The 27,175-nt window shown below is 51.5% G+C and overlaps 1 protein-coding gene across 1 annotated transcript; it reads right to left on the bottom strand.

Annotated features, from left to right (window-relative positions):
* PDZD4 (PDZ domain containing 4) lies at positions 1–26,612 on the bottom strand. Its single transcript, XM_038747959.1, is given in 10 exon segments — positions 1–379; positions 609–1,283; positions 1,285–2,223; positions 2,393–2,503; positions 2,997–3,098; positions 3,980–4,042; positions 5,137–5,235; positions 5,909–5,999; positions 7,448–7,701; positions 26,553–26,612. Coding segments are annotated over 9 exon segments (2,385 nt in total). The 3' UTR covers positions 1–379; positions 609–617.
* Between the last annotated feature and the right edge of the window lie 563 nt (positions 26,613–27,175).

Here is a 27,175-nt window from a genome sequence, read left to right on the forward strand (position 1 = left end):
CCCATCCCGAACGTGGGCAGGTAGACGAAACAGAAAAACGAACATTGGCAAGCACAAAAAGGAGGAGAAAGACCACAAAACCAGGGTTCCTCTTGTCTGTCGGCAAATGGGGGTGTGTGCGGAGGTTACTGCCCACCCCCAAGCCCGGCCTTCTGTGCTCAAGGCTGTAGGCGATGGCAATAAGTCTGTGCCGGCCGCTCAAGCTGAGGAAACTTTCTTCTGTGCGCAGCAAAGTCTGCTCCAGTCCCCCTCCCCTCTTTCCCACATTTCCCAGCCCCTCGGAGATATAGGTGTCTGATACTTACCCCAAAGATAGTTGGCGTGTCCCCTCCCTCCCTCTCCCCTCCACTGGCTGGTCCCAGCTGCCCTTCTGGTCGACCTGCATTGGGGGGGAAGGAAGACTCCACCCTGGCACGGAGGCAGGTCTCCCCAGAAGCAAGCCCTGTCTTCCATCCCGCTCCCCCCACCCCCCATCCCCAGCCTTAACCTGGTTCACCACACCCCTCCACCCCCACGCCTTGGTTCCTGGGGACGGGGCGGCCGGCGGTCCACCTCCGCGGCCACTCCCCGGGGCCCAGTGTAGGTGGTGGTGGCCCCCAGGCCCGGACCTGGAGCGGTCAAACGGTGGTGACGGACAGCAAGGGATTATACACCCTCTTGCCGTCGGCCGAGCGGGTGCCGTGGGCCAGCATCTCCTGGATGGTGATCCAGTTGTCCAGGATCTTCTTGTTCCTCTTCTTCATGGTCTTGCGGTGGCTCAAGGCGATGATGTTGAGCTCGTGCTTGCTCTCGCCATTCTGCTGTTCCCTCAGGCACTCCAGCCGGCTCTGCATCATGAACTCCCTCCGTTTCCGCTGCTCCCGCGCCCGGATGAGGTGTTGCTTGCGCTCCTCCTTGCTCCAGTAGCGCCCCATCTTCATCTCGCTCACCGCGTCGTCGTCCGTGGTCATGCCGCTCCGCTCCTCGCGGATCTTGAGGGCCCGGGCCTTGAGGAGGCGGTCCCGGACCGGGCGCTTGGCCACGTAGCGCGTGCCGTCGCTGCGCACCTTCACCTTCCACTCCATGCGGGGGGTTTCGGCGGCGGGCCCTCCCACCTTCGGGCCTCCCAGGGAATCCTTGCACATGCTGGCCAGGCTCAGGGGGCTCCGGCCCAGCTCCTCCAGGCCGCGGGTGGGGGCCAGCTGCACGCAGCTGTGGTAGCGCTCACTGGCCTGTCCCTGCCCCCGGTGACGCCGGGAGAGGTAAGGGCTGCCCTCGGCGCTGGCCCGCTCCAGCGTCCCCCCCGGCCTTGGGGCCGCGACGGAGCCGCTCCTCCGAGTGCTGCCTCCGGCTCCCTTCCGCATCCCGTGCGAGGGAACGGAACTGGGCCGGGCCGGCTTCCGGAGGGCCGGGCTTGTGGGGGGCGGCGGGGGCCGGGGTCCTATTGAGGTTGGAGTTCGCGGAGGCGGCCGGAGGGGCCTTCTCCCCCGCGGGCCCGGCGGCCTTGAAGATGGGGTCGGCCCCACGCTTCAGGGGGCTGTCGAGCAGGGGCTCCAGGAGCAGCGGGGTGCTCCGGCAGCTTTCGCCCGTGTTATAGGCGCTGGTGCTGTCTTTGTCGGACTTCTCCGGGAGCTCCGTGATGTCCGAGAGCTCGTGCTTCTTGGGCTCACCGGCTCCGAAGTCGTAGAGACTCTCCTCCTCCAGCAGCCAAGCCTTCATGCAGCGCTCCCGCAGCTGCTGCATCTTCTGGGCCCGCAGGATGTTGCGGCACTTGAACTCCAGGTGCCGCAGCTCCTCCTCCAACATGGCTACCTCGTGGCCCATGCTCTCGTTGCGGTTGACGTCGAGGGCGTTGTTGCCGGCCCCGGCGCAGGGGAAGAACGGGCCCAGCTCGTTGCCGTTCTCCAGGTGGCACTTGATCTCCAGCAGCTCCCGGTACCGCTCGTACTCCTCGTCGGTCAGCCCCGGCACGTCCCCGCTCCCCAGCCCGGCTCCCTCGGCCAGGAGGGAGTCCATGCTGAAGTGGAAGTCGCGGCTCTGCAGGGCCTCGCTCTTGAGGCCGAACTTGCGTAAGCTGCCCGGGGTGTTGGTGGTGCTGGGGGCTTCGTCCCCCAGTAGGTCGTGTTCCGAGCTCTCCTCGTTGCGAGTGCTCTCGTCCGTCCGGCCTACCCCGCTGTCGAGTTCTTGGCTGTTGCTCAGACCGGGGCCTGCCTCGGGGGTGCCCTTCTCCACGACCTTTTCAGGCTGGGGGCAGAGAGACAGACACGGGGTTTGGGTTCCAACGAGTCTGCGTACGGATTTGGGGGATCTGAGCAGCTGGGACTGGGATGGAAACCTGCCCCCCGCCCACCCCACCCCCTAGGGTTCCTCATCCTCCCTCCCACCGGCCCCCATGGATCCCGTCTGCTCTCACCTGTTGGGAAGAGGGAGATTTCGGCTTCCGAGCCCGCAGCTCTCCCTCGTTCTCAGAGCCAAAGTCATCCAAGAAGTCATCTCGGTCGCTGTCCTTCCATCGCTTGGTCAGCTGCAGGGAGCCCGAGAATTGTCGATATCTGTGCCTGCCCCTCTGGGCCTCCCACCATCCCTTTCTTCCAAAACCCTCTAACCACTCCAAGAGTAGGAAACCTGGAATTGCCCAGGAATGAACTAGGTAACACGGTACCCCAACTAGAGGCAGTATTACGGGGAATAGTGTCCACACTCCTCCTACCAAAAGTCACCGGGGCCGGCCCGCCCACCCTGGCCCCAGCTTTAATTTCTCCCTTCTGCCCTCATGTTCTCTAGAGTTTTCCCTGGGTGGTGTATTGGATTTCTCCCTCTGGCTTAGTTATGGAGAGCCCAGGTAGTCGTTCCCCAATTCTACCCATCACGGAAGGGAACTGGAGGCCTTGGGAGGGAAAGCTCCATTAGTCACTTCTTCACACCTCACTTCCTACCACCCTGCGGCCAAAGGTGAGAGGTGAGGACCGATTCCTCTCTGCTCCCTCCCTCACCGTCAATGTGCTGGGCAGGCTCACCTCTGTCTCAGGGCGGGCCACTAGCAGTGAGACGTTGGTGCTCTCCTCCTGGGTCAGGATTGCCACTGCCTCTTCCCGGTTCTGGACATCCATTCCATTGATCTAGGGCAGGGCAGAGGGTGGAGTGAAAGACAGAACACGGGATACGAGGCCTGAGCCTGCAGAAGCATCATCATCATCAGTGGTTATTAGTTGAGCGCGGTGTGGAGAGCACTGTACTAAGCGCTTGGGAAAGTACAGCAGTGTTGGTAGATACGATCCCTGCCCACTACGAGCTTACAGTCTAGAAGGGGAGACAGACAATAATACAAAGATATAAGGAGCAGATTGGGATCAGAGTACCACTCTTGAGCTGACTGAGCAGGGCCAGCTGGGACAGTGATTCTAAACTCACACTCCACGGCGGATCGCTCAGCTGGGTCTTCCCTTCACACAATTCTCATGAAGTCGACGGAGACAGGGGCAGCGACCTTTAACTGCCGACTTTCTCACCTCTGATCTAAAGACTCAACAGTACTGCAGATTATGACTAGGGACTCGCCACTTCCTAACCTCCAGCCTGGAGACGCCCACAGGCTGATCCACTGTTTGGTCTGCATCTCCCCTGCCCCTATCTATGGACACTCACCTCCATGCTGTTGCCGAACTGTACTTTCCAAGCGCTTAGTACGGTGCTCTGCATACAGTAAGCACTCAATAAATACGATTGAATGAATGAATGCATTGTCCTGTTCATCAGAATAACAACAACTGTGTTCTCTCTGAAGCACTTTCTAAGCGCCCAGCACGGCCTAGGCACTGGAGTAGGTGAACACAACGCAATCGGATCAGATCCAGTCCCTGTCCCACACGGGGCTCAGAAAAACCAGGCTTGGCTTCCACTCCTCGAAAAGGAGAGCTGCCTGTTGGTCAGGGCAGGGCTGGGTGGAGCCCCCGGGGGAGGGTTTGCTGCCGCTCCCGGCCCTCCTCTCGTCCTCACTCACCTGGATGATGCGATCCCCTTCACGGATCCGGCCATCCTTGGCTGCGATGCTGTTGGGATTTACCTATGTGAGATATGGAGGGGAGGGTCAAGGCCCTGTTTGCTCAGGGGCAGCACAGCATAGGGGTCAAAGCCAGGCCGCTCCAGGGAGGAGGAGTAAGGCCACCGACGGCAGTATCATGGCTCTTTCTACCCACTCCCCCAGGACCGCTAGGTACCCTGAGCTAGAGATCTCTGTCCTTGTGAGGGGACAACAAGGCTGTACAGCTTGCATAGGCAGGCGCCATTCTTGGACTGGGAGATAGGTGGGCGTGTGTTTGCAAGCCAAGCGTATGGCTCCTCTCAAGCACGCATTCTCTCATCCTCACACACCCACAAACACCCTCCGGCCCAGCTCGCTCACACAAACCCTCTGCCAGCACTCACTAACCCTAACACACAGAGTGGCTTCGGGAAGGGAAACTGAATTCTCTTGCTCTGCTGATGATTTTGAGGGACCTTGTAGGCAATACCCATCCCCTCCCGTGCCTCAGTTCTCCTCATCTGAAAGACATGAACCCGATTTCAGTGTGGGGTTGGAAAGTACCTTGTAGGTATAAAACGAGCTATCGATACAGCAATGTCTTGGCTTCTCTAGTTTCCTTGGTATGGGCTTATTCATTTAGAGAGCCAAATGGGAAGGGAAGACTATCAGCATCAAGTTATTGACGGGAACAGTGAGATAAAGATGGGGTAAGCCCACAGCCCCAAGGGACAGGAAACTCGATCCAGTTCCTTTTCCTCCCCTATTCTGACTTCTAGCCATATGGCTTTAGAGAGGAGTGGGTGGTCTCAAAGAGGAAATAATGCCCCATCCCCTGACCCCAACCTCAGATGCCTATGATCAGTGCAAGTTCCAAGTTTTCCCTCGGACACCCGGACAGGCGAGGCCAAGGGAGAAAGGGGTATGGGAGAAGGAGACCAGGAATCATCTCTTGGGCCTCTGACATAGCCCATTTTAGTGATGCTGAATTTACATTAAAGTTGAACAGAAAAGGAACAGGAACTCAGGTCTTAGAGGGGTTACTGAGTCCAGCGGACTGAGGAGGCTTGCCCCACTCTGAGCCTGAGGCAGGCCCAGCCCAACTTCCCTCCCTCCTCCCCTTCCCTCCACGATACCTCTCCGACGTAGATCCCCAGGTCCTCTTCATCGTCTGTGCGGTAACAGACCATCAGGCCCAGCTTGTCCCGGTGGCTGGCTTTATACAGTTCCACCTCCTACCAAGTTGGGGGTCGGGAGGGGAGGTAAAAAGAACAGAATTCCTAATGGAACGGGTGAGCGCTTCAAGCACCCCAGAGATCGTGATGCCCAAAGGACTGTGGCAGCCCCTCACCACTTCTCTTGCCTCACCCTCCCAGGAGCCAGGCTTTGGGTGAGTCCCCCTCAAGGTTTCAAGGCTCTCAAGGCCCCCAGGTGTAAACAGTTTTGCCATTTCCTTTACCAGGAAGCCCACAGAAGACTCACACAGAAACAGACAGGACACAGATAGCCCTGAAGCACAGACTCACAAGCAACGGACACATTTAACACATCCACACCCACCCCACCTGATTTTCCGAGACCAAGTCACGTCTGATGGTGGCTATCGGAGGAATGACTTATAGGGGCCGCACGAGCCCGAGGGAAAACCTAACAGAATCAGCACTGACTCAGAGGGACGATCCCTCCTCCCTGCGTCCTTCCCCAAGCCGCTTTCTTCTTTCCCTGCTCAGGGCGGGAGTCCTAATGCCGTGGGAAACCTTAAAGGGAGAGACGGAGCCTCTCCCCATTCCTGAAACCAGGCAGGGCAGGAGGGAATCACCAAGGAGAGATCCCTTTCCACCTACCTCCCAGCCCAACTAGGCTTGCTTCCCACCAGCTCTGCAGCCCATCTCCCCACTCCAAGCTCACCTCATACTCCAGCTCATCCACACGGTCTGCCTCCTGTTGGCTGCCCTCCATGAACTCCGCCGGATCATAATACTCATGGCCGATGGGGGGGCTGCCCAGGAGAAGACGGGAGGGTCAGACCATCCATGCTTGCATCCCCCCCTCAACCCCATCTCCAAGATCCTAGTGAGACCCCCCAGACCCATCAAGAATCTGGCCTAGAAAGACAGTCTCTGTACTAGGTCACCGAGTGACCCAAAGGCGAGGAAGAAAAAGACGTACTGAGCTAAACGTGGCTTTCCTGAGCCAAGAGGGACAGAGTTGAACTTCCCAGGAACGAGGCTAACAGACACCATTCCCTCTGGGCCATATTCCCTGATGCCAAAGTCGGAGGGCCCTGGGGGAGCTTCCAAGTTAACAGAGAGAGGACCACAGCAAGGCCACTGACCCCCTACATAACAACTAGACCAACAATCACAGAGAATGGCATCTCTTGTCCAAGGCAGAGAGAGAGAAAAACACTGGCAGAGTGTGAGTGGAAGTTGCACCAAAGAACCCGGAGGCCAGTGAGGCAGGGGCTTGGACTATAGGAAATCCACACCGTCGCTACTGCCAAGACTCCCTTAGCTCACGACAGAGATAGATCCCAGGGGAGGTAAGATCCCTATAAGTATTGCCCAAGGTGTTCATCAGACCTTGAGCCAGAGGCAGGATTTATCCCTCCCTCGGGGGCTAGGTTTCTCACAGCCAGGCTAGGGTTTGTCCAAGGACCAGTTTATTGTAGCATTACTCATTCCCCACGGTTACCTTCCTCCCCTCCCAATTCTGGCTGTAGGATCTGTGGTGTCATTGTGCATGCGCACAGACCCCCACTCCCTCCCAGAGCAATAAATCAGCTTGGCCTGGAAGAAAGGGCTTCCAAATAGAAGAGCAGGGAATGAGGGGAAGTAAATAGATGGGAGATGGACAGGGTCCATTTGGAAAAGAGGGGGAATGGGAAGGATAAAAAGAACAATACAGAGAAAAAGAGGGGAGGAGAGAGAAACACTATATGGATGACTATTGATGAAGGTGACCAGCTCGATTCCTCCTGGCCAAATCAATTCGAGATGAAAAATAGACAGCCCAGTCCCCTGACAGGAGAGGAAACCTTGGGGCCTCGACTCCCTTGGGTCCCAAAGGCCAGGAGATGGGAGAGATGAATTAAAGCCTCTGGATTTCCCCAATGATTCCTCAGCATGTTGAGCCTGGAGGTCATTAATAGCCTGAGGGCCACAGACTCTTCCAAGGGCTCACCAGCCCAGGCTCCTGTTGAAGAGGGCAGCCTCAAGCCTGCTGTCTTTCCACCTCTTCCACCCCACTGAGTTGATGGCTCCGGAACCCGCGTGAATGGGAAGGCACTGGTTTGGTGGGATGGAAGGAGTGGGAAGAGGTTTTCTATTTTTTTCCTTCCAATGCCCAAGACGTTTCCTGCTGCAGCCTCGGGGGATAAAAAGGCACATGTGCCCCCTGGGCACTATGCCCTCTTTCAGGGCCAGGGCCCTCCTAGGGACAACTCACAGCTCAGAAAGGACGTACGGCTCCAGGATGACCATGGGCGGTGTGGGTGGACGCAGCTTGCCCAGTGCCATAATATGCTCGAAGGAGATGTCGGTCTGAGTGCCACTATCCACCAGTTGCAGGTCGTGGCAGGAGCTTTCCCCCCGGAGGCGGGGGCTGCGTCTCAGCACCTGGATCACCAGGGGCTCCTTGGAGGAGCGCAGTGCCTCCAGAGTTTGCTCCTGAGATAGTTTGGAGAGTTCCTTCCCGTTTACCTGTGGCAGAGACATGCCTTTGTAAGAGGCCATCACCCCACCGGGGGACCCCTCCCCTCCCTGCCCGACAAAACTTCCATCTGGGAAACTCCCAGCCCTGATTTCCTGAGTCCACTCAGTATGCCCAAGACCCTGTAAAAAAGGGGGTTCTAGGGACAGAGGTGGCCCCTGAATCCTGACACCCAGATTGCACCCCTCATCCCGGCCTCTGAATTCTACTTATCATCAGGCCCCATGAGCCTCATCTGGCCAGAGCCCAGAGAGGAGAGTTGGCGGTGCCGCCGGAAATCATTCTAACGAGGCGTTTCTAGTGAGGCGGTTCCAAAGGGGTGTGTAGGCCCTCGGCAATCAATCAACCGATGGTATTTATCGAGTGCTTATGAAGTGCAGGGCACTGTACTGAGCACTTGGGAAAGTACAATGAAGCCTTTGAAGTCAATGAAGTTAGACAGAAAAGGTCTAACGTCTCACTATAATTATCCATGGCCCTTTCTCCAGCAGTATTCTTCAAAATCCCTCTCTCTCCTCTGCCATCAGATCCCAGGGGTTAAACCTCTAGTTTTTTTGATAGTGAGTATCTATGCTCAAAGACAGATATAGTTCAGCAGGGATCAGACAAATGTCAGTTTGAGTCTCCTGTATTTCAGAATATAATTGCCCAGGTCGAATGGTTAAGGGGGCTGACAGGGCCTGGCTTGCTTATCACCCAAGGGCGGTTCAGGGTGGAGGAAACTGCAGGAGCTGTGATTCAGCTCCTATTCCTCAAGTTCAGGCCGGGACTGGGGCAAATGAGGAGGATCCTATCTAGGGGCAGTGGACCCCAGGGTCATGGACCAGTCGTGGGAGGCCCCCAAACCCAAGCACCTTGGAAAGACCAATTTGGTCTTTGTAATTTGCTCTGGGAACCACAGCCAAGACTCCCACAGACCTAGATCCTGCAGGCATGCCCTTTGTTGCTAGCCGAGGCCCCCGTCCTGACACAAACCCATAGGGAACAGCACTCTTTTTCCCCCCCTCGATGAGAGGAAGACATCAGCCTAATGTCATGGCTCAGTTCTGGCCCCTCAGCCTCGCTGGTGTGCTTCTTGCCTTACCTCCCCTTTGTTTCCTCTGCTCCCTCCAACTTTGTCTAGCTTTCACATCACCTCCTACACTGTAAGAGCTACCAATTAGTCTCCCCCAGTTACTCCAGGAGGTCACAGGAATCCTGAGAAATTGGCACCTGTCGAACACTCTTGTTTTAAGCTTGTTGCTCTGAAGGCCAGATCCATAAGGTAATGCATGGTTCAAAGCGGCACCATCACAAATCTACGCATAGAACTCTTTCAGCAATATATGATCCCTAAGTAGTGTCAGTCTGTGGGGAAGGGACAAGCAGGACAATTTTCCAGGGCCCTGTCCGGTGGGGATCCGATGGGGTACGCTTGACTGTGTACCCCTTAAGCACTTCGATACTCCACGCTCATAGTTCTTATATAAATATTCTTAGACTTCTACTATTTCCCCTATCCATAATCTATTTTAATGCCTGTCTCCCCCGTAGACAATAAGCTCCCTGTGAGTAGCAATCTGCTCTCCCAACTCTGTTGTGCTTTCAAGTACAGTGTTCTGCATCCAGAAGCATTAAATAAATACCATTTGATTGACTTGTCCCAGCTTCTCCCATTTGGGACAGCCAGTGTTTAGAGGCTGCTAAATGCAGGAGAATCCTGAGCGGGATCCCCCAAAGCAGGAGGTTCTGCTGGGGTGCTTAAGGAGTGGAAGTACAAGCAGCGTGGCTCAGTGGAAAGAGCACGGGCTTTGGAGTCAGAGTTCATGGGTTCAAATCCCGGCTCCACCACTTGTCAGCTGTGTGACTTTGGGCAAGTCACTTCACTTCTCTGGGCCTCAGTTACCTCATCTGTAAAATGGGGATGAAGACTGTGAGCCCCACGTGGGTCAACCTGAGCACCTTGTAACCTCCCCAGGGCTTAGAATAGTGCTTTGCACATAGTAAGCGCTTAATAAATGCCATTATTATTATTACTATTTAATGTACTAGTAGTAGTTCTGCTCCTTAAACCCTTCTCCCCCAATTCTGGATGGAAGCAAATTCTGGCATAAGTGCTTTACCTGGGGCCCTCACTTGCCTAACACCAGTGCCCCAAAATGGCTGGCTTGAAAATCCCAATAAATGCCCAATCTGTGGGTGAAACCTGCTTTTCTCTAAAACACGGGACCACATCCCCCTCTAGACTGCGAGCTCGTTGTGGGCAGGGATTGTCACTCTTTACTGCTGTATGGTACTTTCCCAAGCGCTTAGTACAGTACAGTGCACACAGTAAGTGCTTTAATATGACTGAATGAATGAAAGTATGAATGTGGCAAATACACCACAATGACTCTCATCTAGGCACCTGCCTTTGGGGGATTGCCACTGATCGGAGAAAACTTTGAAAGAAGGGAGATCCCAAATCTACATTTAGCTCTGCTGTTTGGGCAAATTGCTTCACTTCTCTGGCCCTCAGTTTTCGGGCGTCCACCTCGCTCTCCTTGTTGATTGTAAGCCTGTTCCACAGGGTCTGCACCTGACATGATTACCTTATATATATCACAGTGCTTAGCGCCATATTTGGCACGTAGTCAGCATTTAATACTGTCATTCTTATAATTTACTCATCTGTAAAATGGGGATAAGAGATCTGCTCCCCCCACCTCTTAGATTGTGAGCCACAGAGGGGACAGAGACAGGAGCTTGGATCTATCCCAGAGTTTAAGCACAGTGTTTTTTGGGTTTTTTAAGTGGCATTAAGCACTTTCTATGTGTCAAGCACCGTTCTTAGCTCTGGGGTAGTAGATACAAGCTAGTCAGGATGGACACAGTTCCGTCCCATGTGGGGCTCACAGTCTTAATCCCCATTTAACAGATGAGGGAACTGAGGCCCAGAGAAGTGAGGTGACCCAAGGTCACCCAGCAGACAAGCCCTGGTTCCGGGATTAGAACCTAGATCCTTCTGACTCACAGGCCCCTGCTCTATCCGCTAGGCAATGATCCCTGGTACCTAATAGGCGCTTAGTAAATACCACTTGAAAAATAATTGTGTGAGGAGGGGGTAGGGAGTGTGGGTGAGACAGGTGTCGGTTCTGTGGGCTGTACGTGTGGGTGTCACCATTCCCCGAGGGGTGGCCCTGTGCATTCAAGTACATTTCTCCCCACAGATGTGGGCTTGATTCCACAGTGGGGACTTGCGGTGGAAGAGGACGATGTGTGCTTTATCTCTGGAAGCACAGGGGACACGGTGAGGCATTGGAATGTGTCTCTTGTATCGTTGCACAGCAGCTGTGTTGCTATGGAAACTGGGCCCAGGCTGTGGGAAAGAAGCTGGGGCTGTGGAGGGGCCAGGATATCGGGGAGGAGGGGGATGGGATGAAAAGGAAAAGCCGGAGCCCTACCCAGACTTAGCATCGGTGCTGGGGAGGAAAGCTGGGTTTTAGGACACACCTCCTGCCTCTGTCTCCTTCCTACTGAAGGACCACTGATTGAAGTAAGAGAAGGAACCTCAGGAGTGGGGAGGGAAGGGATGAATGGGGTTGGGGAGGGAACGGACGTGGATCTGGAAAGCGTGGGAAACCACAAAGCCACCACTGCTTGCCCTAGAGGTATGTTATCAATATGCTTCAAGGGCAGAGGGCCTCAGATGTACTGGATCCCAGCCTGTGGCCCATCTTCCGAACTCCCCCCTTCTTCTCTCCTTCAAACTGAGGGGCTTTCTTGAGAGGACTCTTGCCCACATCTGAAAGAGTCAGTCAGAGCAGGGGGAGGAAGGCGAAGAAGCCCAGGCCCACGGGCCCACACAAAGGGATTGGCTGAGGGAGAAAGGAAAGAGCCACTCTAAGAAGGGAGGAGAAAGCTGGGACGTAGAGGAGGACAGGGGCGGAAGAGCGCAAGTGTAAGGGCCGAGCGGCAGGCTCCTTCCGTGCTCAGGATAATTGAATTGTGAGGTTCAGCCCTGGCAGATTCTGAAGATGCCCCCGGTAAAAAGCTGGAGGTTAATTAATCCCATTAGGGATGAGAGGGGTCGCAGAGCCGCCGGTGGCCGGGGGGATGGAGTGGGGGAAGGGGCGGGGCAGGGGCCGCCTCTGCCTTTCTAATGCTTCCTTGCAGCATACAGGCAGGGGCATGAAGTTTGGCCTTCGAAGTCACTCTCCTGAGCTCCCTTTTTTTCCACCTTAACCTCTTCCACGGCTTCCTGCACATTAGCCAACGATACAGTTCCCAGCCCTCGCTTTCTCTACTCAGCAAAAACAGGGACTGGATTGAAAAGTGACAAGAAAACCATATCTGAGAGTCTATGAGATCCCGCTAAACTGAAATTTCATCGCTTTTCAGTGAATCCAACTTTCTCAGCAATGGGTCCTCCTGCCTTCCCATGTTTATCATCCAGTGGTATTTACTGAATGCTTACCGTGTGTAGAGAGCACTGTACCTCATGCTGAATGCTCTGTTCCCCAAAGGTGTTTTTTTCTTTTTTTAATGCTCTAGGATGTAACTCTACATCATCAGAACAGATGCCTCCCTAGTTTCAGCAGGCTCTAGCTCATCTGAAGAGATGGAGCCCTAAACCATCTGTCCATTCCATTACCTCCTAGCCCAAACACCCAGCACCGATAGCCGGCAAACAGAAAAGTCAAGCAGGGGCCTGGATGTCAGAGGTCCTGAGTTCTAATCCCGGCTAAACCACTTTTATGTTGTGATCTTGAGCACATCACAAATTCTCTGTGTGCCTGTTTCCTCATCTATAAAGTGGGGATTAAATCCTACTCCTTCCTACCTAGGCTGTGAGCCCCATGTGGGGCAGGGACTGTGTCCAAATGGATACCCTTGTACCTGCCCCGGTGCTTAGAACACTGCTTGGCACATAGTAAGTGCTTAATGAATACCATAATTATTAATATTACAAGAGACCCACATATCTCTACCTCAGTGAACCTCAGCCGGCTGTGTATCGGGGGTTAGTTTCAGCAGTTCCAACTCTCCATCTCTGCCGGTGTGTGAGGCTCGCTTCAGAGCTGTCCCCCTCAGAAGGAGGGAGCTGTTTCCAAGAGGGGGTGACATCCCTTCAAAGGGGAGGCAGGAGAAGAGGGCCTCAAGACTTTGTTTGGCACCAGACCCTCTGGGAGGGAGGGGCCAGCCCTGGACCCCAAAAGGCCTCCTGTGAATAGGGTCTACACTGGCTGCCCCCAGCCAGAAGCAGGATCTCCAGAGCAGCAAAAACCCAGAGGATGGAGGCCGATGACCTCTGGGTGGGGAAGACTGTATTACACTTGACAAGGATGGGAATTCCCCTCCCCTACCCCACCATCCCATCCTCTTCCCCTTCCAGAAGGGGGTCAGAGACCCTGTATCCCCCAAGAAATTTAAACAGCCAACCCAGACTGCTGGCCTGAAACTTCACGCCAAGTGGGGTCCACTACCCCCTAGGTTTGTTTATCTCTTACAGCCCCATCATCCATCCTGCCCGGGAGCTGATGCCCCTCTCAACTGGGAGACCAAGGGAGAAGGCAGGGACAATCTCTCCGGGTCACTGAATCTCGCTTCCCGCCCCTCTCATTCTGTCGGTGCAGCTCTTTTTCCTCCTGTCGGCCTTTCATTCTTTCAACCTGTCACCTTCCTCTGCATGTCAGCCTGGCTCATTCTCTTCCTTTGTCTCCCTCTCTCCCTGTCTGGCGCCCTCCCATTCTCTCTCTTATTCCTTCCCCATATCATTCTCTTGTATTTTCTCCAGCTCATTTTCTCACGTTCTCTACCTGCTTCCTTCTCCTCCTGGCTCATTCTCCGCCTCATTCTCTCCCTGTCCTTTTCCTATTACCCAATCATTCTTCTTCAAATGGTGTACCCAGACCCAGGCCTTTTCTTTTCCCCCCCTACCTCCTGGTCACTTCTCCCTGCCCCCCACTCTCACGTTCACGCGCAGCACTGACAGCGTGTAATTAATAAGGGATTCCTATCAACAGTCTGCCAAGCAGCCTGGAAACTCCCGCAGGTAAATCTGTGGCTGCCACTTGGAGGGCTGCCCCACCGGCACTTTATCAAAAAAGCATTAAAGCAAGCCAGGGATGAGTTTAGAGGGAGGTGTGTACGCACACAGAGTCAGAGACAGACGTAAACACCCAAAATGAGAGGAAGATACAGACAGGGAGAAGCAAGAAAATAAGAGCTTGAGTCTATAAAGGCAGAAAGAAAGATACACGGGGAATGGCGCGCACACACGCACACAATTCTGCAGAGCGTTTGAACACGTAAGCAAAAGAAACACAGCCAAAATGCAAACCGAAAACCTGAGAAGCCACTACTTCCTAAACGAAGGATTGTTTATATTTAATCCTATTTCATGTCTCATTTCCTTCCAATGAATTTTGCCTCCGAATCACCAAAATTAAAACTGGATCAAATAAATTAAAACCGTACATAAATGGTGGTCCTTTGTGTTTGAAGAAGAAGCTACTGAGGGTGAGATTCACCTGGGGGTCGGGTGCAACTAAATAGGCCAATATGGGACTACGTATGCACAGTCCTGGTTATATTGGACGTACACAAGGACTGCGCCTCGCTGGGCTGTCACATTTAAGGTTTGCAGCGCCTGGCGCTGTTTTCACTTCTGCCTTCTTGCCTCATGGTTCTGCCAGATCTTTTGTTCAAAAAGAGCCATTCCCTTCTTGATTGCATTGTGCCACGCTGGTCCGTCTGGGACAACCAACTCCCAATCCTCTGCTGGGATGCAACATTGTCTGAGGTCTGTCACCTGTCCTGGCTTGAACTGACCTTAAGACTAACAGGACACTTTATATATGTGCAAAGATGACCTTGCTAACCCAATCAAAATTTCAGGGTTGTCAGTAGATTTGGGACCCTTAAACCAGGCACTCAAGGGATTTTTTTTTTCCTGGTTTTGTTCTAGGGCTTGAACCAAATCAAATGGCTCACACCACTTTTCCACATGGGTCAGTCTTCCTAAAATTGACCCTGTACTCTGGAGAAACACTGCAAGGTGTTATGTATCATGATCAAGGTGTAATTCTAGGGAGGTTAGTTTTTCAGATCTCGCCCTTGCTCTGTCATTGTTTTAAACTTCCTTCACTAAATATCCTGGGAAATAAAGCTTTCACCCTTTATTTCAACAGCGCAGAATTCAATCCAGCCAGTTGGTTGAAGTGAATTCCCCATTCCTCCAGGGTGGACCCCTAGGTCTGAGGATCTGGGTAACATACGATCAAGGTGTAATTCTAGGGAGGTTAGTTTTTTTGATCTTGTCCTTGCTCTTTCATTATTTTAAATTCGTTTTACTAAATATCCCGGGAAATAAAGTTTTCACCCTTTCTTTATTTCAACAGCCCAGAATTCAATCCAGCCAGTCGATCAAAGTGAATTCCCCACTCCTCCAGTGTGGATCCATAGATACGAGGAACTGGGCAACGTGAACAGTGCCTCACATAAGGTTCCCTCAGAATCATAAAGGGAAGGCCAGATAATAAGATCTATCCAGAAAAGCAGAAGGAATCGAAAAGTAATGTTGTGGAGAAAAATGATGCTCTTGGCAGTTTTTTTGTATGCAATGGAGGATGGGTGAAAGACAAGGGATAGTAACAGTTACCCTGAAGTTTCAGACTAGATGGGCAGTAGAGGGGCACTGCTCAAGGGATGGGGAAGTTGGGCTGGGGGGAAAGTTTGGAGGAAATAAGGATTTTGGCAAGCCGTTTTGAATTTGACACGGAAGTCAAATTCCTCCACAAAACCTTGGTCAGGCTGTGGCAGCTCCTGCTGTAGTGGTCCACCTGGCTGTGGTGGTGACGTTTGTCAAGCCTGAAATTCTGCTTCTCTAGCCCAGTGCCCTACAGATCTGTTTTTGTCTTTATGCTGTCTTGGTGCTTTGGTTCATCTCAATCAATCAATCAATCGTATTTATTGAGTGCTTACTGTGTGCAGAGCACTGTACTAAGCGCTTGGGAAGTACAAGTTGGCAACATATAGAGACAGTCCCTACCCAACAGTGGGCTCACAGTCTAAAAGGGGGAAGACAGAAAACAAAACCAAACATACTAACAAAATAAAATAAATAGAATAGATATGTACAAGTAAAATAGAGTAATAAATATGTACGAACATATATACATATATACAGGTGCTGTGGGGAAGGGAAGGAGGTAAGATGGGGGGATGGAGCGGGGGGCCAGGGGGAGAGGAAGGAAGGGGCTCAGTCTGGGAAGGCCTCCTGGAGGAGGTGAGCTCTCAGTAGGGCCTTGAAGGGAGGAAGAGAGCTACCTTGGCGGATGTGCAGAGGGAGGGCATTACAGGCCCAGGGCATGATGTGGGCTGGGGGTCGATGGCGGGACAGGCGAGAATGAGGCACGGTGAGGAGATTAGCGGCAGAGGAGCAGAGGGTGCAGGCTGGCCTGGAGAAGGAGAGAAGGGAGGTGAGGTAGGAGGGGACGAGGTGATGGACAGCCTTGAAGCCGAGGGTGAGGAGTTTCTGCCTTTTGTGTCTGTCAGTCCCCCCTCCCCATTTGTTCTTATAGATTGTGAGCACCTCCCCACCCCGGAGGGACAGGAACCATCTCCAATTCCCACCTGTGTATTCTTTCCCAGGGTTTAATACAGTGCTCTGCACAGAGGAGGCAATTAATAAATCCTATTAGTGCTAGAAGCGAGACATCCGATTGGAGTCATCCTGGGGATCCAGTGTGGAGAGAAAAGTCAGGGAAGCAGAGAAATATTTGGAAGCATACAGCCAACCATGATCTCACGGGAGAATAGGTAGAGCAGCTGTTCTCAAGTATGGTCACCTCTAAAAACCAAATGAAAATTAATCAAAATAATACATGTTCTCACTGCTCTCATGGAAATTTTCATTTTTCATGGACTTTATTCAATTCTAGGTTGGTCTGGATATCTTTAACTTGAGGTCACTAATCATTGCTAATCTGATATTCAACAGGTACAGACCCAAAAGGTTTATGGGGCCACAATGGTGAGTCTGACAAAACTTCTTTTTTTGAGAATTCCTAGTGTAAACGGAAGAAGAGTAAATGGGTGAAACCAAAACCTTGATGAACAGCTTTAGCGAGGGACAAGAGAAGGACGAGTCTAAAAAGGGGCAAATAGAGAGGAAAACCCAAATTGGTCAGGGTTAGTAAATCAAGGCCGCAGAGGTGGTTCAGAAGCAAATGGTGACGACTAGTCACCTCTTTCCATCCATCTACCTAATCTTTCTCTCTCCATCGCGCCTCCCTTTTTTCAACTCTTTCCAAAAGCTGTTCTCCATTCCTCCCTTTATGCTCTTCCCTCTGGCCTTGCCAATGTCCTTTCTGCTATTCCTGCACCACCAGCGCTCTCTGCCTCAGTTTCTCCCTCTCATTCCCCAAACATTAGGGTCCTTTATTTCCGGATCCAAGAGGCCTGAGAGCCAATTCCTTTGCAGTTCATCGGGCCGGTCCCTTCCAGCCAGCAGGTTGTCCTGTTCCCATGCCCCTTCCTGGAGGGGGGGAAACCAGGAAAGCTGGGCCCTGTGGCTGCAGGGCGGGGGAAGCGGCAGACCCAGGGGAGGGAAGGGAGAGCCATTGTGCATGGAGGATTCCGCAGCAGGATGAGGGAGGACTGGGCTGTGACCGCTTCCCCCGGGGAGGCCTGCGAGCCCCGCAGACAAAGAGGCAGCATTGGAATGGTGCAGCGTCAGCTTAGAATGCATGGCCCCTTCCCACTGCAGCACTGCCTTCCTCTCTCCCGCATCCCTCACATCCCCCGGCCCCACATGGGCCTCTGCCCACCCTGAGGCCCGGGAGGCACGCGGCTGACCTGTGGCCGGGGGGCACCCCTCGCCCTGCTCTCCATCAAACCCAAGAGAGGGAACAGCTGCCACGGGCTGACTTCCAGAGAGGAAAGGATTCTCTCTCACCATGGGCAATGGGGCGGAAGATTGGCAGAGGGCAAAAAGGCTAGAAGCCCCAGCTCCTTTTTTATGGTATTTGAAAAGCACTTACTATGTGCCAGGCACTTTACTAAGCACTGGGATACATCGTCAGGTTGGACCCAGCCTATGTCCCACATGGGGCTCAAAGTCTTAATCCCCATTTTGTGGATGAAGAAACTGAGGCCCGAGGTCTCTCAGCAGACAAGTGGCAGAGCCAGGATTAGAACGCAGGTCCCTGGACTCCAGACCCGTATTCTGTCCACTAACTACACTGTTTCTCTTGCCTCCCTTTCCCTTTTCTCCCCGGGGTTCATTCATTCAATCATATTTACTGAGCGCTTACTGTGTGCAGAACACTGTAATAAGCACTTGGAAAGTACAATTTGGCAACAAATAGAGAAAATCCCTGCCCAACAACGGGCTCACAGTGTAGAAGAAAATAATTGGGGTATTTGTTAAGTGCTTACTATGTGCTACATACTGGGGTGGATACAGGCAAATCGGGTTGGACACAGTCTCCATCCCACATGGGGCTCCCACTTGGATCACCATCATCATCATACAAGCGCTTAGTAAAGTGCTCTGCACACAGTAAGTGCTCAATAAATACTTTTGAATGAATGAATACAAAGGCTCTACCCAGCTCATGGGTCTCAGGGCACTGAACTAACTCTTTTTATCAATCTTTGCAGTTTCTGGAGGGGCAGGAAGGAGGAAAAGAGCCACGTGTGGCCAATCTATTACTCTGTCAGTATTAGTGCCAGTAGAGCCTGCTGTGGGCAGGGAATGTCTCTCTCTATTGCTGTATTGTACTTTCCAAGCGCTTAGTACAGTGCTGTGCACATAGCATGCACTCAATAAACACGATTGAATGAATTGAATGAATGACTGAACAGGATAGTTAGAGTGCCTGGATGGGAGAGGTTGGTAGGGAGCAGGGGGTGGGGTGGGAGAAGCAGAGCACTGTATTAGGCTCTTAGGGAACTTATAGAAGAAGTTAAGTGGGAGATTCCTGCCTGCAAGGAGCTTGCAATCTAATGGGGGAGAAGTTGACACTTCTGAACTGAAGGCACGGTTCTCTTGCGCTGATCCCAACGCCGTTGCCCTCCCTGACAAACCGATGAGCACACTGCAAGTGTTATGTCCCACTACCAACAAGGTTGCCAGCCCTCGTTTTCGATAACATTCAGTGATCAAAACACTACCCCCCACGGACACACAGACTAGGGTCTATAAACAGGAGCACACCAGCAAGAACAGCCCAGGATTTTATCACACTACAATCACCGAATCCGTGTCTACATCCCAGGGAGTTGCCAAAGACAGACACTTTATTTCCCAATCCAGTAAATAAGCCTGTGATATAGAAAGAGATTTCTCCAAAGGAAGCCTGGGTGAATTCAGAGGATTTCTCTGGCTGCCAGTTGGTTTTCGTAGGCTGTTTTCCTCCCACACCCCCTTCTATTTGAAAACACCAGCCCCGTTGCAGCATTCTCAGGGCAAACACCACCCACAGCCCAGGAGACTGCTCTCTGGTTCTCCTAGAAAAGTGCTTCCTCCATCTCTAGCACTCCCACTCTCACACCTTGCCAGGGTGGAGAATTGCGGGGGGGAGGTGGGACGGGGGGAAAAGTACGGGAGAGGAGGGGGTGGTCCCGAGTTTCTATAAGAAACATCAAAAGGGAAGCCAGAGGAAGGGAAGGAGGGGAGAGGCCAGAAGAGGATAGAAAGCCCCAGTTTAAGCACAATAACACTGGCATTAGTCTTTTCGTTTCCAATTATTCAACATAAGCACCTAATTCATTTCTTAGCTCAGTGTCAGACACTCAGCAAAGGCTCCCTGACACATGTTTAGCCAAGTGCCCGTGGACCCCTGCCCCTCCCAACCCCCAAAGCCATCCTCCCTCTTCAACCAATCTATAAGCAAACTCTGCCATCACAGATACTTTTCCAACACTCTGTCTGGGAGCACATGTTGCATTTCCCAAAAGTTTCTGGGTGGACAGAGTAGAAGGAAAACGCTTACATTTATTCATTCAATCCTATTTATTGAGCGCTTACTGTGTGCAGAGCACTATAGTAAGCACTTAGCACTGTTCCTTAACATTTATGGATACACTGATTCTTTTTTTAATGATAACTTGAGCACTTACTACATGCCAGACACTGTATTAAATGCTTGTGTAGATACAAGTTAATAAGGTTGGACACAGTCTTTGTCCTACATGGGGCTCACAGTCTTAATCCTCATTTTACAGATGAGGGAACTGAGGCATAGAGAAGTTAAGTGACTTGCCCAAGGTCACACAGCAGACAAACGGTGGAGCCAGGATTGGAACCCAGGTCCTTCTTACTCCCAGGCCCGTGCTGTATCCATTAGGCCATGCTACTTCTCAATTTACATTCATTACTTGTTCCTTCATGAATTTACTCATCTGTGCATTTTTCCATAGTCCTGCTCCTAGCAGCTGTAGCTTTTGAAAATAATTTATGACTACCTCTCTCTCCCATTATTAGATTGTAAGCTTCTTGAGGGCAGGAATCCAGTCTTCTGCCTTTAATGTGAACTCCAAGTACTGAATACAGTACTGTATACATACTAGTTGTTCAATATTATTAATTTATTGAAAGTACTATTGCTTTTTCCTCAGCCAATCAACCAATGGTATTTATTGAGTGCTTAATACATGCAGAGCACTGAACTGAACCTTGGAGTAGTACATACGATCCCTGCCCTAAAGGAGCTTACAATCTAAGGGAGGAGACAGGCATTCCTTCCTTTGAAAGGAATCGACTGTATGGAGAGGAGTGGGAATGGTTAACTGGGAGGAGGATACGGAGAGGAGAAAAAGAATATTTCTCCCAGTGGAAAAAGTAATTCCTGTTGGGAGTCCCTGACCCAGAGTTCTTGAGGTTTCAATTGATCTTGGACCATTCCAGGAATCTGAGCCCCAAAGTCAAAGGGAAACCATGTAGTTCATCCCATTTCAATCTACTTATCAAAGAAAAAGACCACCCCTGAGTGCATTCTGGAGAGAGGGAGCAGGGGCAGGAAGGGGAGCAGGGCATCGCCGCAACTCCTTCCCTCTCCGACTTTACTTTTTTCAGTACTTCAGCCAATTGCCATGGGGATCAGAACTAAATTCCTCCCCAGTCCCCAAATTTCATAATGTTATCTGTCTCCATAAAGGAACCGCTTTACCTACCCATGTTAGATACCGAAAGCTGAATTCGGAACCCGATAAAGCAATAGCCTGGTTCTCTGGGATCAATCCTAGGGGAAGAAGCAAATGACTACAGAGATAGATTTTAAAGAAGAGCCTTTCTCCAGGCCTCGAACTAGGCTGGTTTCTCCCCAATAATAATAATAATGGCATTTGTTAAGTGCTTACTATGTGCAAAGCACTGTTCTAAGCGCTGGGGGGGATACAAGGCGATCGGGTTGTCCCACGTCAGGTTCATTTTACAGATCTCCATTTTACAGATGAGGGAACTGAGGCTCAGAAAAGTTAAGTGACTTAACCAAGGTCACACAGCAGACATGTGGCAGAGCCGGGATTCGAACCCATGACATCTGACTCCAGAGCCCGTGCTCTTTCCACTGAGCCACGCTGCTTCTCTTTACACACACTCACACACACTCGGGACTACAAGCAGCATTAGCCGAAGGACGGTACAGTAGGAAAGCAGGAAAAGGACAAAGGAGAAAGCTCAGTGCTTTCAGGCCGATGCCTAGAGACTCTGGAGTCTAACTAAGGAGCTAATCATATGTTCTGCTGCTGCCAAATGAAAAGCCAAATCTTTCCAAAGGGAAACCTAGAAATTCCTTAGAGATCACTTCCCTGTGAATGCTGGGCATTCCAGGGAAGAGTCTGGTGGTTCAGGCTGCTGGGCATGTTGTATTGTACTTTCCCAAGCACTTAGTACAGTGCTCTGCACACAGTAAGGGCTCAATAAATACAGTTGAATGAATGAATCTACAATGTAGATTCTACTTCCTGAATAGGACAGGTGGTAGGCAAGATGCTCTGCACCTCTCACTCTCCATAGGAAGGGAGAGGATTTTCCTTGTTGTCAGCACTCCAGGATTCCCCATCTTGCTTCTTTGAGGGCAAGCAGCTCATGATGCCAACTCTGGAGTTGGTTCACTTAAGAGCTCTCTAAAGGACTGGAGGGAAAGGGAAATTTGGGGGGACAAGCAAAAGGCAAGTCACTTTCCTGCCTTAGAGGGAGTAAGAGATTAGCACTTAATCGTATTTATTGAGCTTACTATGTGCAGAAAATTGAAAGCTCTTGGGAGAGTACAACAGAATTAGTGGACATGTCCCCTGTCCATAATGAGCTTGCAGTCTAGAGGGGGAAAGGGACATTAATATGAAATTCTATTTCAATCATATTTATTGGGAGTTTACTGTGTGCACAGCACTGTACTAAGCACTTGGAAGAGTACAATATATCAGAGTTGCTAGACACATTCCTTGCCCAAAAGGAGCTCTCAGCCTAGAGGGAGCTTACTCTAGCAGAAGGCAGAGAAGCAAGCCACAAACAAGTTTTATTTATCATCAAAATTCATAGTAAAAGTGCCTACACACCATTAATTAAATATACTTCCTTCCATCCATCTCTGACCTAATCTGAGTGAAATAGTCCATTCCATGTAAGAAACCTAATGATACCCGTTAGCTAGTACTTCCACCGCAGCGTCTCAAAGCACTTGAAAGACATTAACCGGGAGTGAGATTAAATGGCAGGATGAAATATAGAAAGGGAAATGACTTGCTCCTGGCCCCTCCAAGGAATCAAGATTCAAATTCAGGCTTTCTGTCTTCTAGTCTGACTCTGACTCTAGAGATCCCGACTCCAAAACACAATTTATCTAAAGCTTCTAGAGAATAGGAAGAAATCGAATTAGGAGGGAGTTGAGGGGTCCCTCCTCCCGGGTCCCCGGGGTAAAGGTGATTGGATGGTGAGGCCACATTCTGCTCTTTTCATCAAAAGAGTCTGAAACTGAGCCCAGTCATTTTCCCCTTTTCCCAGATTATGTGGCATCCACTGCACAGAATACCCAGTAGGACAGGCTCCATACTCCCTCCAAGGTACTAAATGGACTTAACTTCTGCCTGTCCCCCTCAGCTTCCTTTTCCCTCCAGTCCTTTAGAGAGTTCTTAGTGAGCTATCTCCAGAATTGGCATTATGGACTACTTGCCCTTGAAGAAGAAAGACGGGGAATCTTGGAGTGCTCACAATAAGGAAAATCCTCTCTTCACCTATGACTGAGAAAAGGGGCAGCTTGGAGAGTAAAAGCTGCGGAGTTTGGACAAACATCTTGCCTAATACCTGTCCTATTCAGATAATACCACGCACTCAGAAGTACACACGCACAAACACATACCTGACTCCTGAGAAGAAATGCTGGAAGCAATGCCAGTGGATTAGTATCCACTGCCCATGGAAACTCACAACAGGTGGATAGGGGCAAAGGTGTCTGGGGAAACTCTTTTTCTTTTTTTTTTTTTGTCTTGTCTAATGACTGATCATGCTAGAGATGGAGAGAAAATGAAGACTGAGGGAAGAGGTATGGACAGAGTTGTGTAAGATTCATATCCTTGTCTACCCCCAAATCCTATGAACCTCAAGCACAACTTAAAAACAGGGAGTAGGAAAACAAAAATGAGAAACAAGCCTCCATAGGTCCAATAGAAGAAGTAACCTTTGAAGCCTACCCATTCCCACAAGGGCTGCCTGCTGCAGCCAGGTGATCCCACTCACAGGAGTGTGCTCCCATTTCCCTTGTACTACTCAGGAATACCGGCTGCTCCCATTTCCCCCTCCCCTCTGAAATGAAGCCCTTGCTTTACTTTCCATCTCACACAGCTGGTGGGGAAAGCACTGGGGAAAGAGTTGAGAATGAAGCCTGAACAGAGGTGAAGTCCAGAGGGCAGGGACAACTCCAAAAATTATCAGGTGGAGGAATCACCTTCAGCCTGATGGAGCGTGCTCATTTGGAAATTCTAAAACAATCAGAGGGGAGGCTAGGAATGATACTGAGAGACAGACTACCAGCTGGAAGCTGAAGCTCAGAGAGTCGGTGATGGAAAGTGTTGAGCTAATTTGGGGTGGTATTAAGGACACCCCATGGAGATGTAACATACAACAATCATGCTGCCCATCTTCCACCTGAGAAGGAATGACTCACCTTACTCTCCCGGTCTTCTCAAAGTCCTCTTTCCAATATGCTGAGTCTACCTCAACCAAGGCATGGGAGGTCTTCCACTTTCTGATCAGTGGGGTTTTAATAGCTTCCCCCATTCTCCCTTCCAGTTGCCCCATCTGCCAGCTCTGTTCCCGGTCCCAGCCATAATCGCTCTTCCCTCCCTTCCTCCCACATCCTCCTTGGGTCCAGGTTTCCCTACTGCCAAGCCAGTGACATGGGTAGGAATCCACCCATAATGACACGGCTAAACCGCTCCATTTCACCACCCCACCTTTCCTTCCTCCCTCCCTCTTCCAGCCAGTGGAAGAGGGGTTAATCCCATCTGGTGGACACAGGTGTTCCAGTAATGGAACTAGGAAGGACGGTGAACAGTTACACCAACGCCAAACCAGACCCACCCCATCTTCTGCCAACTCACATTGAACAAACACAACACCCATCTCAAAAGATAACCTCTACATTCCAAAGTTTTCCACAATGCCATGGCATCGGCTCCCTACCCTAAAGACAATGTTTCCAGTTAAGAAGAGAAAGAAAAAGAAAGAGATGGAAAGATAAAAAGACAGAGAATGGAAAAGATGGATAATGCCAGGAAAAGGGAGGGGAAGTCAAGGCAAAGAGGGAGCTGAAGAGGCTAACACCCACAGATATATAAATGGAAAAGAGTCAAACGTGAAGATAGATCAGAGGGACGGACAAAGGAGTAGGGTGAAGAAATAGAGAAATGAGCAATATCCACGAGTTCACCTCTTTCAAGCATCTTCAGCCACTGTCGTCAAACCAACCCTTATAATTCCCAAGCGCTTAGTAATAATAATAATAATAGCATTTATTAAGCACTTACTATGTGTAAAGCACTGCTCTGCACACAGTAAGCACTCAATAAATACAACTGAATGAGTGAAATACCATTTTGGGAGTCCCCAGCACCACTCCAAAAAGCCTAGAAGGGCCCCGGCATCTCAAACTTACTAGTCACCTATTATTTCGTGTTTCTATGTTTCTATGTTTAAATTTCTATTTAAATTTACCAACAAAGCTACAAAGGTTGTCCCTGTTAGGATGAGAAACAGCCTTCACACAATCAAATCTGCACACCACATATCATCTTTAATACCCTTCTTCGTCTAAGGCATAAAACAGACAGTTAACGGCTCCTGACTTGAAAGCAGTTACCTCCCATCGCCCTCTGCCATCACTTGGCCTGTGGGCTCTCGGTCCTATAACCCACTGCCTGATTCTGAACACGCTGACTACCGCTTTTAGGGAACTGAGTCTTCCACCAGTAGAAAGGTTTCTCGAAACATATTACACACCCAACACATAAAGTACACATATATATATATATATGTATAAACACGCCCACAAAGTATCCACACTATGCCCCTGTATGTATATACATATATAAGATATACAGAATACAAGCACACATACTCCACAAATCTTGAATGTGTAGCAGAATACATAGGGACGATTCCTTTGCTCAGTATAAATACTGTATATCCATCCAGACACCACAAATTCAGGTGTATTAAATGCATATATGCAGACATATATACAATACAACCGGTGTATGCATTTAATATACATAAAATGTATATAAATACTATACAAACTCTACAAAGCCATAAAGGTACAAACACATATTCACATACAACTGCATACTAACTGCATATGCAGCACATTAGAGACAAATATCTGGCTGGTTCTTAACTGTCTAATTTAGGATGGAAAGCTAATTGGGCAGCGATTGTATCTTTCTGGTCACATACGGTGTCTCATGTGCTGATACTGTCCAGTGAATGTCACTAATACTACAGATCCGAGACTTATACCAGTAGGCTCTACATCTTTTTCTCATGCTATCCCTGTGTTTAAGGTGTGGCAATTCAGTGAATGTTCTTACTACTATTTTTGCCTATAGTGGGCCCAACATGTTACTGAACGCAGTGCGTAGAATGGAGTCCTAGAGGCGCATGAGTGAATGAATGTGTACCCACGGGTCCCCGATATCTCCGTTTCCTGAGAGGGATCTGCTGACCAGAGACCAGGGCAGATAAAAGGATCAATCCTGGCCCACCCCGAAGCTGGTCCCTGCGACGGGGCCTTCCTCTCCATCTGTTGCACACCCTCTCTCCTTACCTATTTTCGATGGCCCCACCTCTACCAAAGCAAAGGGCTCCCGCCTCCTCCCACCCTGGATTTGAGGGGGAAATGAAGTGGTTGCTATGCAACGATCCCCATCCTGACCTGGCTTTGGATGAGCACTTGGTCCACCCCTGCCCCCTGCTCTTCCACCCTGGGGGTCCCTTGTCCCTCACCAACGGCACCCCTCGAGGGTGGGGAAGCAGAAAGGGACAGGGAGTGTGGTGCTTCCATTCGCTCAACCCTTTCCCCCCCACATTGTGGCATCCAACCTTCCCGTGGTTTGCCAACTTGTCCCCGGTTGCCACAGGGCAAGGGCCGTTGGATTCCCTCTCTCGGCTCTCCAGCTACAGGGTGCGGCCCCTTGGAGCCCTTCTCTTCCTCGACCCCCACCCGTCGGCCCCCAAAGCCCCAGCCTATGCCTGGCTCCATATTAGGGCGTTTATCCCATTCACCCCATCCCTCCTGCCACCCCCTCTCTTCCCTAGGGACCCCTCCCCCAAACCCCTGCCCCTCACCTCCCACCGTACCACCAGCAGCTTCCCTACCTGCAGCATCACTTTATATTGCTCCTCCGGTTTCTGGACCACGCACATATTACATCCCATGGTGCTCGCCGGGGGTGAGGGGGGAGGTGGGGATTGGGGGTGCCAGGCTGCCAGTCCGAGGGGAGGGGAGGGAGAAAGGGGGTGCCCCCTCTTACTCCTCCATCCTGGGGGGGCCCGGGCCGGGGGCCATCCCCTGCCACGGGGGGGGGCGGCTCGGGGGCGCGCTCAACGGGCGAGGGAGGCGCGCCCCCGCGGGGGCAGCCCCGCGCCCCTCCTGCTCCCCCTTGGCTGGCTGCGGGCGGGCACTGGCATGCTCCCCCGCTGCCAGGGAGCGGGGCGGGAGGGGAGGAAAAAAGAAAAGGGAAAAAAGGAGGTGGGAAAGGGAGAATCAGCGGGATCCCCGGGAAGCGGAGGCGTCCTCCCCCCCCCCCCCAGTCCTCAGGGGCCTCCGCCCACGGGGCCGGGGGGCCTCCCGCCCCGCTCCCTGGACCGCTCTCAACCGGCGGCGGAGGCGTCCGCCCACCCACTCACGGGCGCGCGCTCCTCAGCGGCCGCGCGCCTGGATCGCGCGCGCGCGCGCGCGCGCCCTCCTCAGCGGCCGCTGACGGACAGGCTCATTCATT

This window comes from Tachyglossus aculeatus, chromosome 6 (assembly GCF_015852505.1).
Source record: "Tachyglossus aculeatus isolate mTacAcu1 chromosome 6, mTacAcu1.pri, whole genome shotgun sequence".
Lineage (NCBI taxonomy): Eukaryota > Metazoa > Chordata > Mammalia > Monotremata > Tachyglossidae > Tachyglossus > Tachyglossus aculeatus.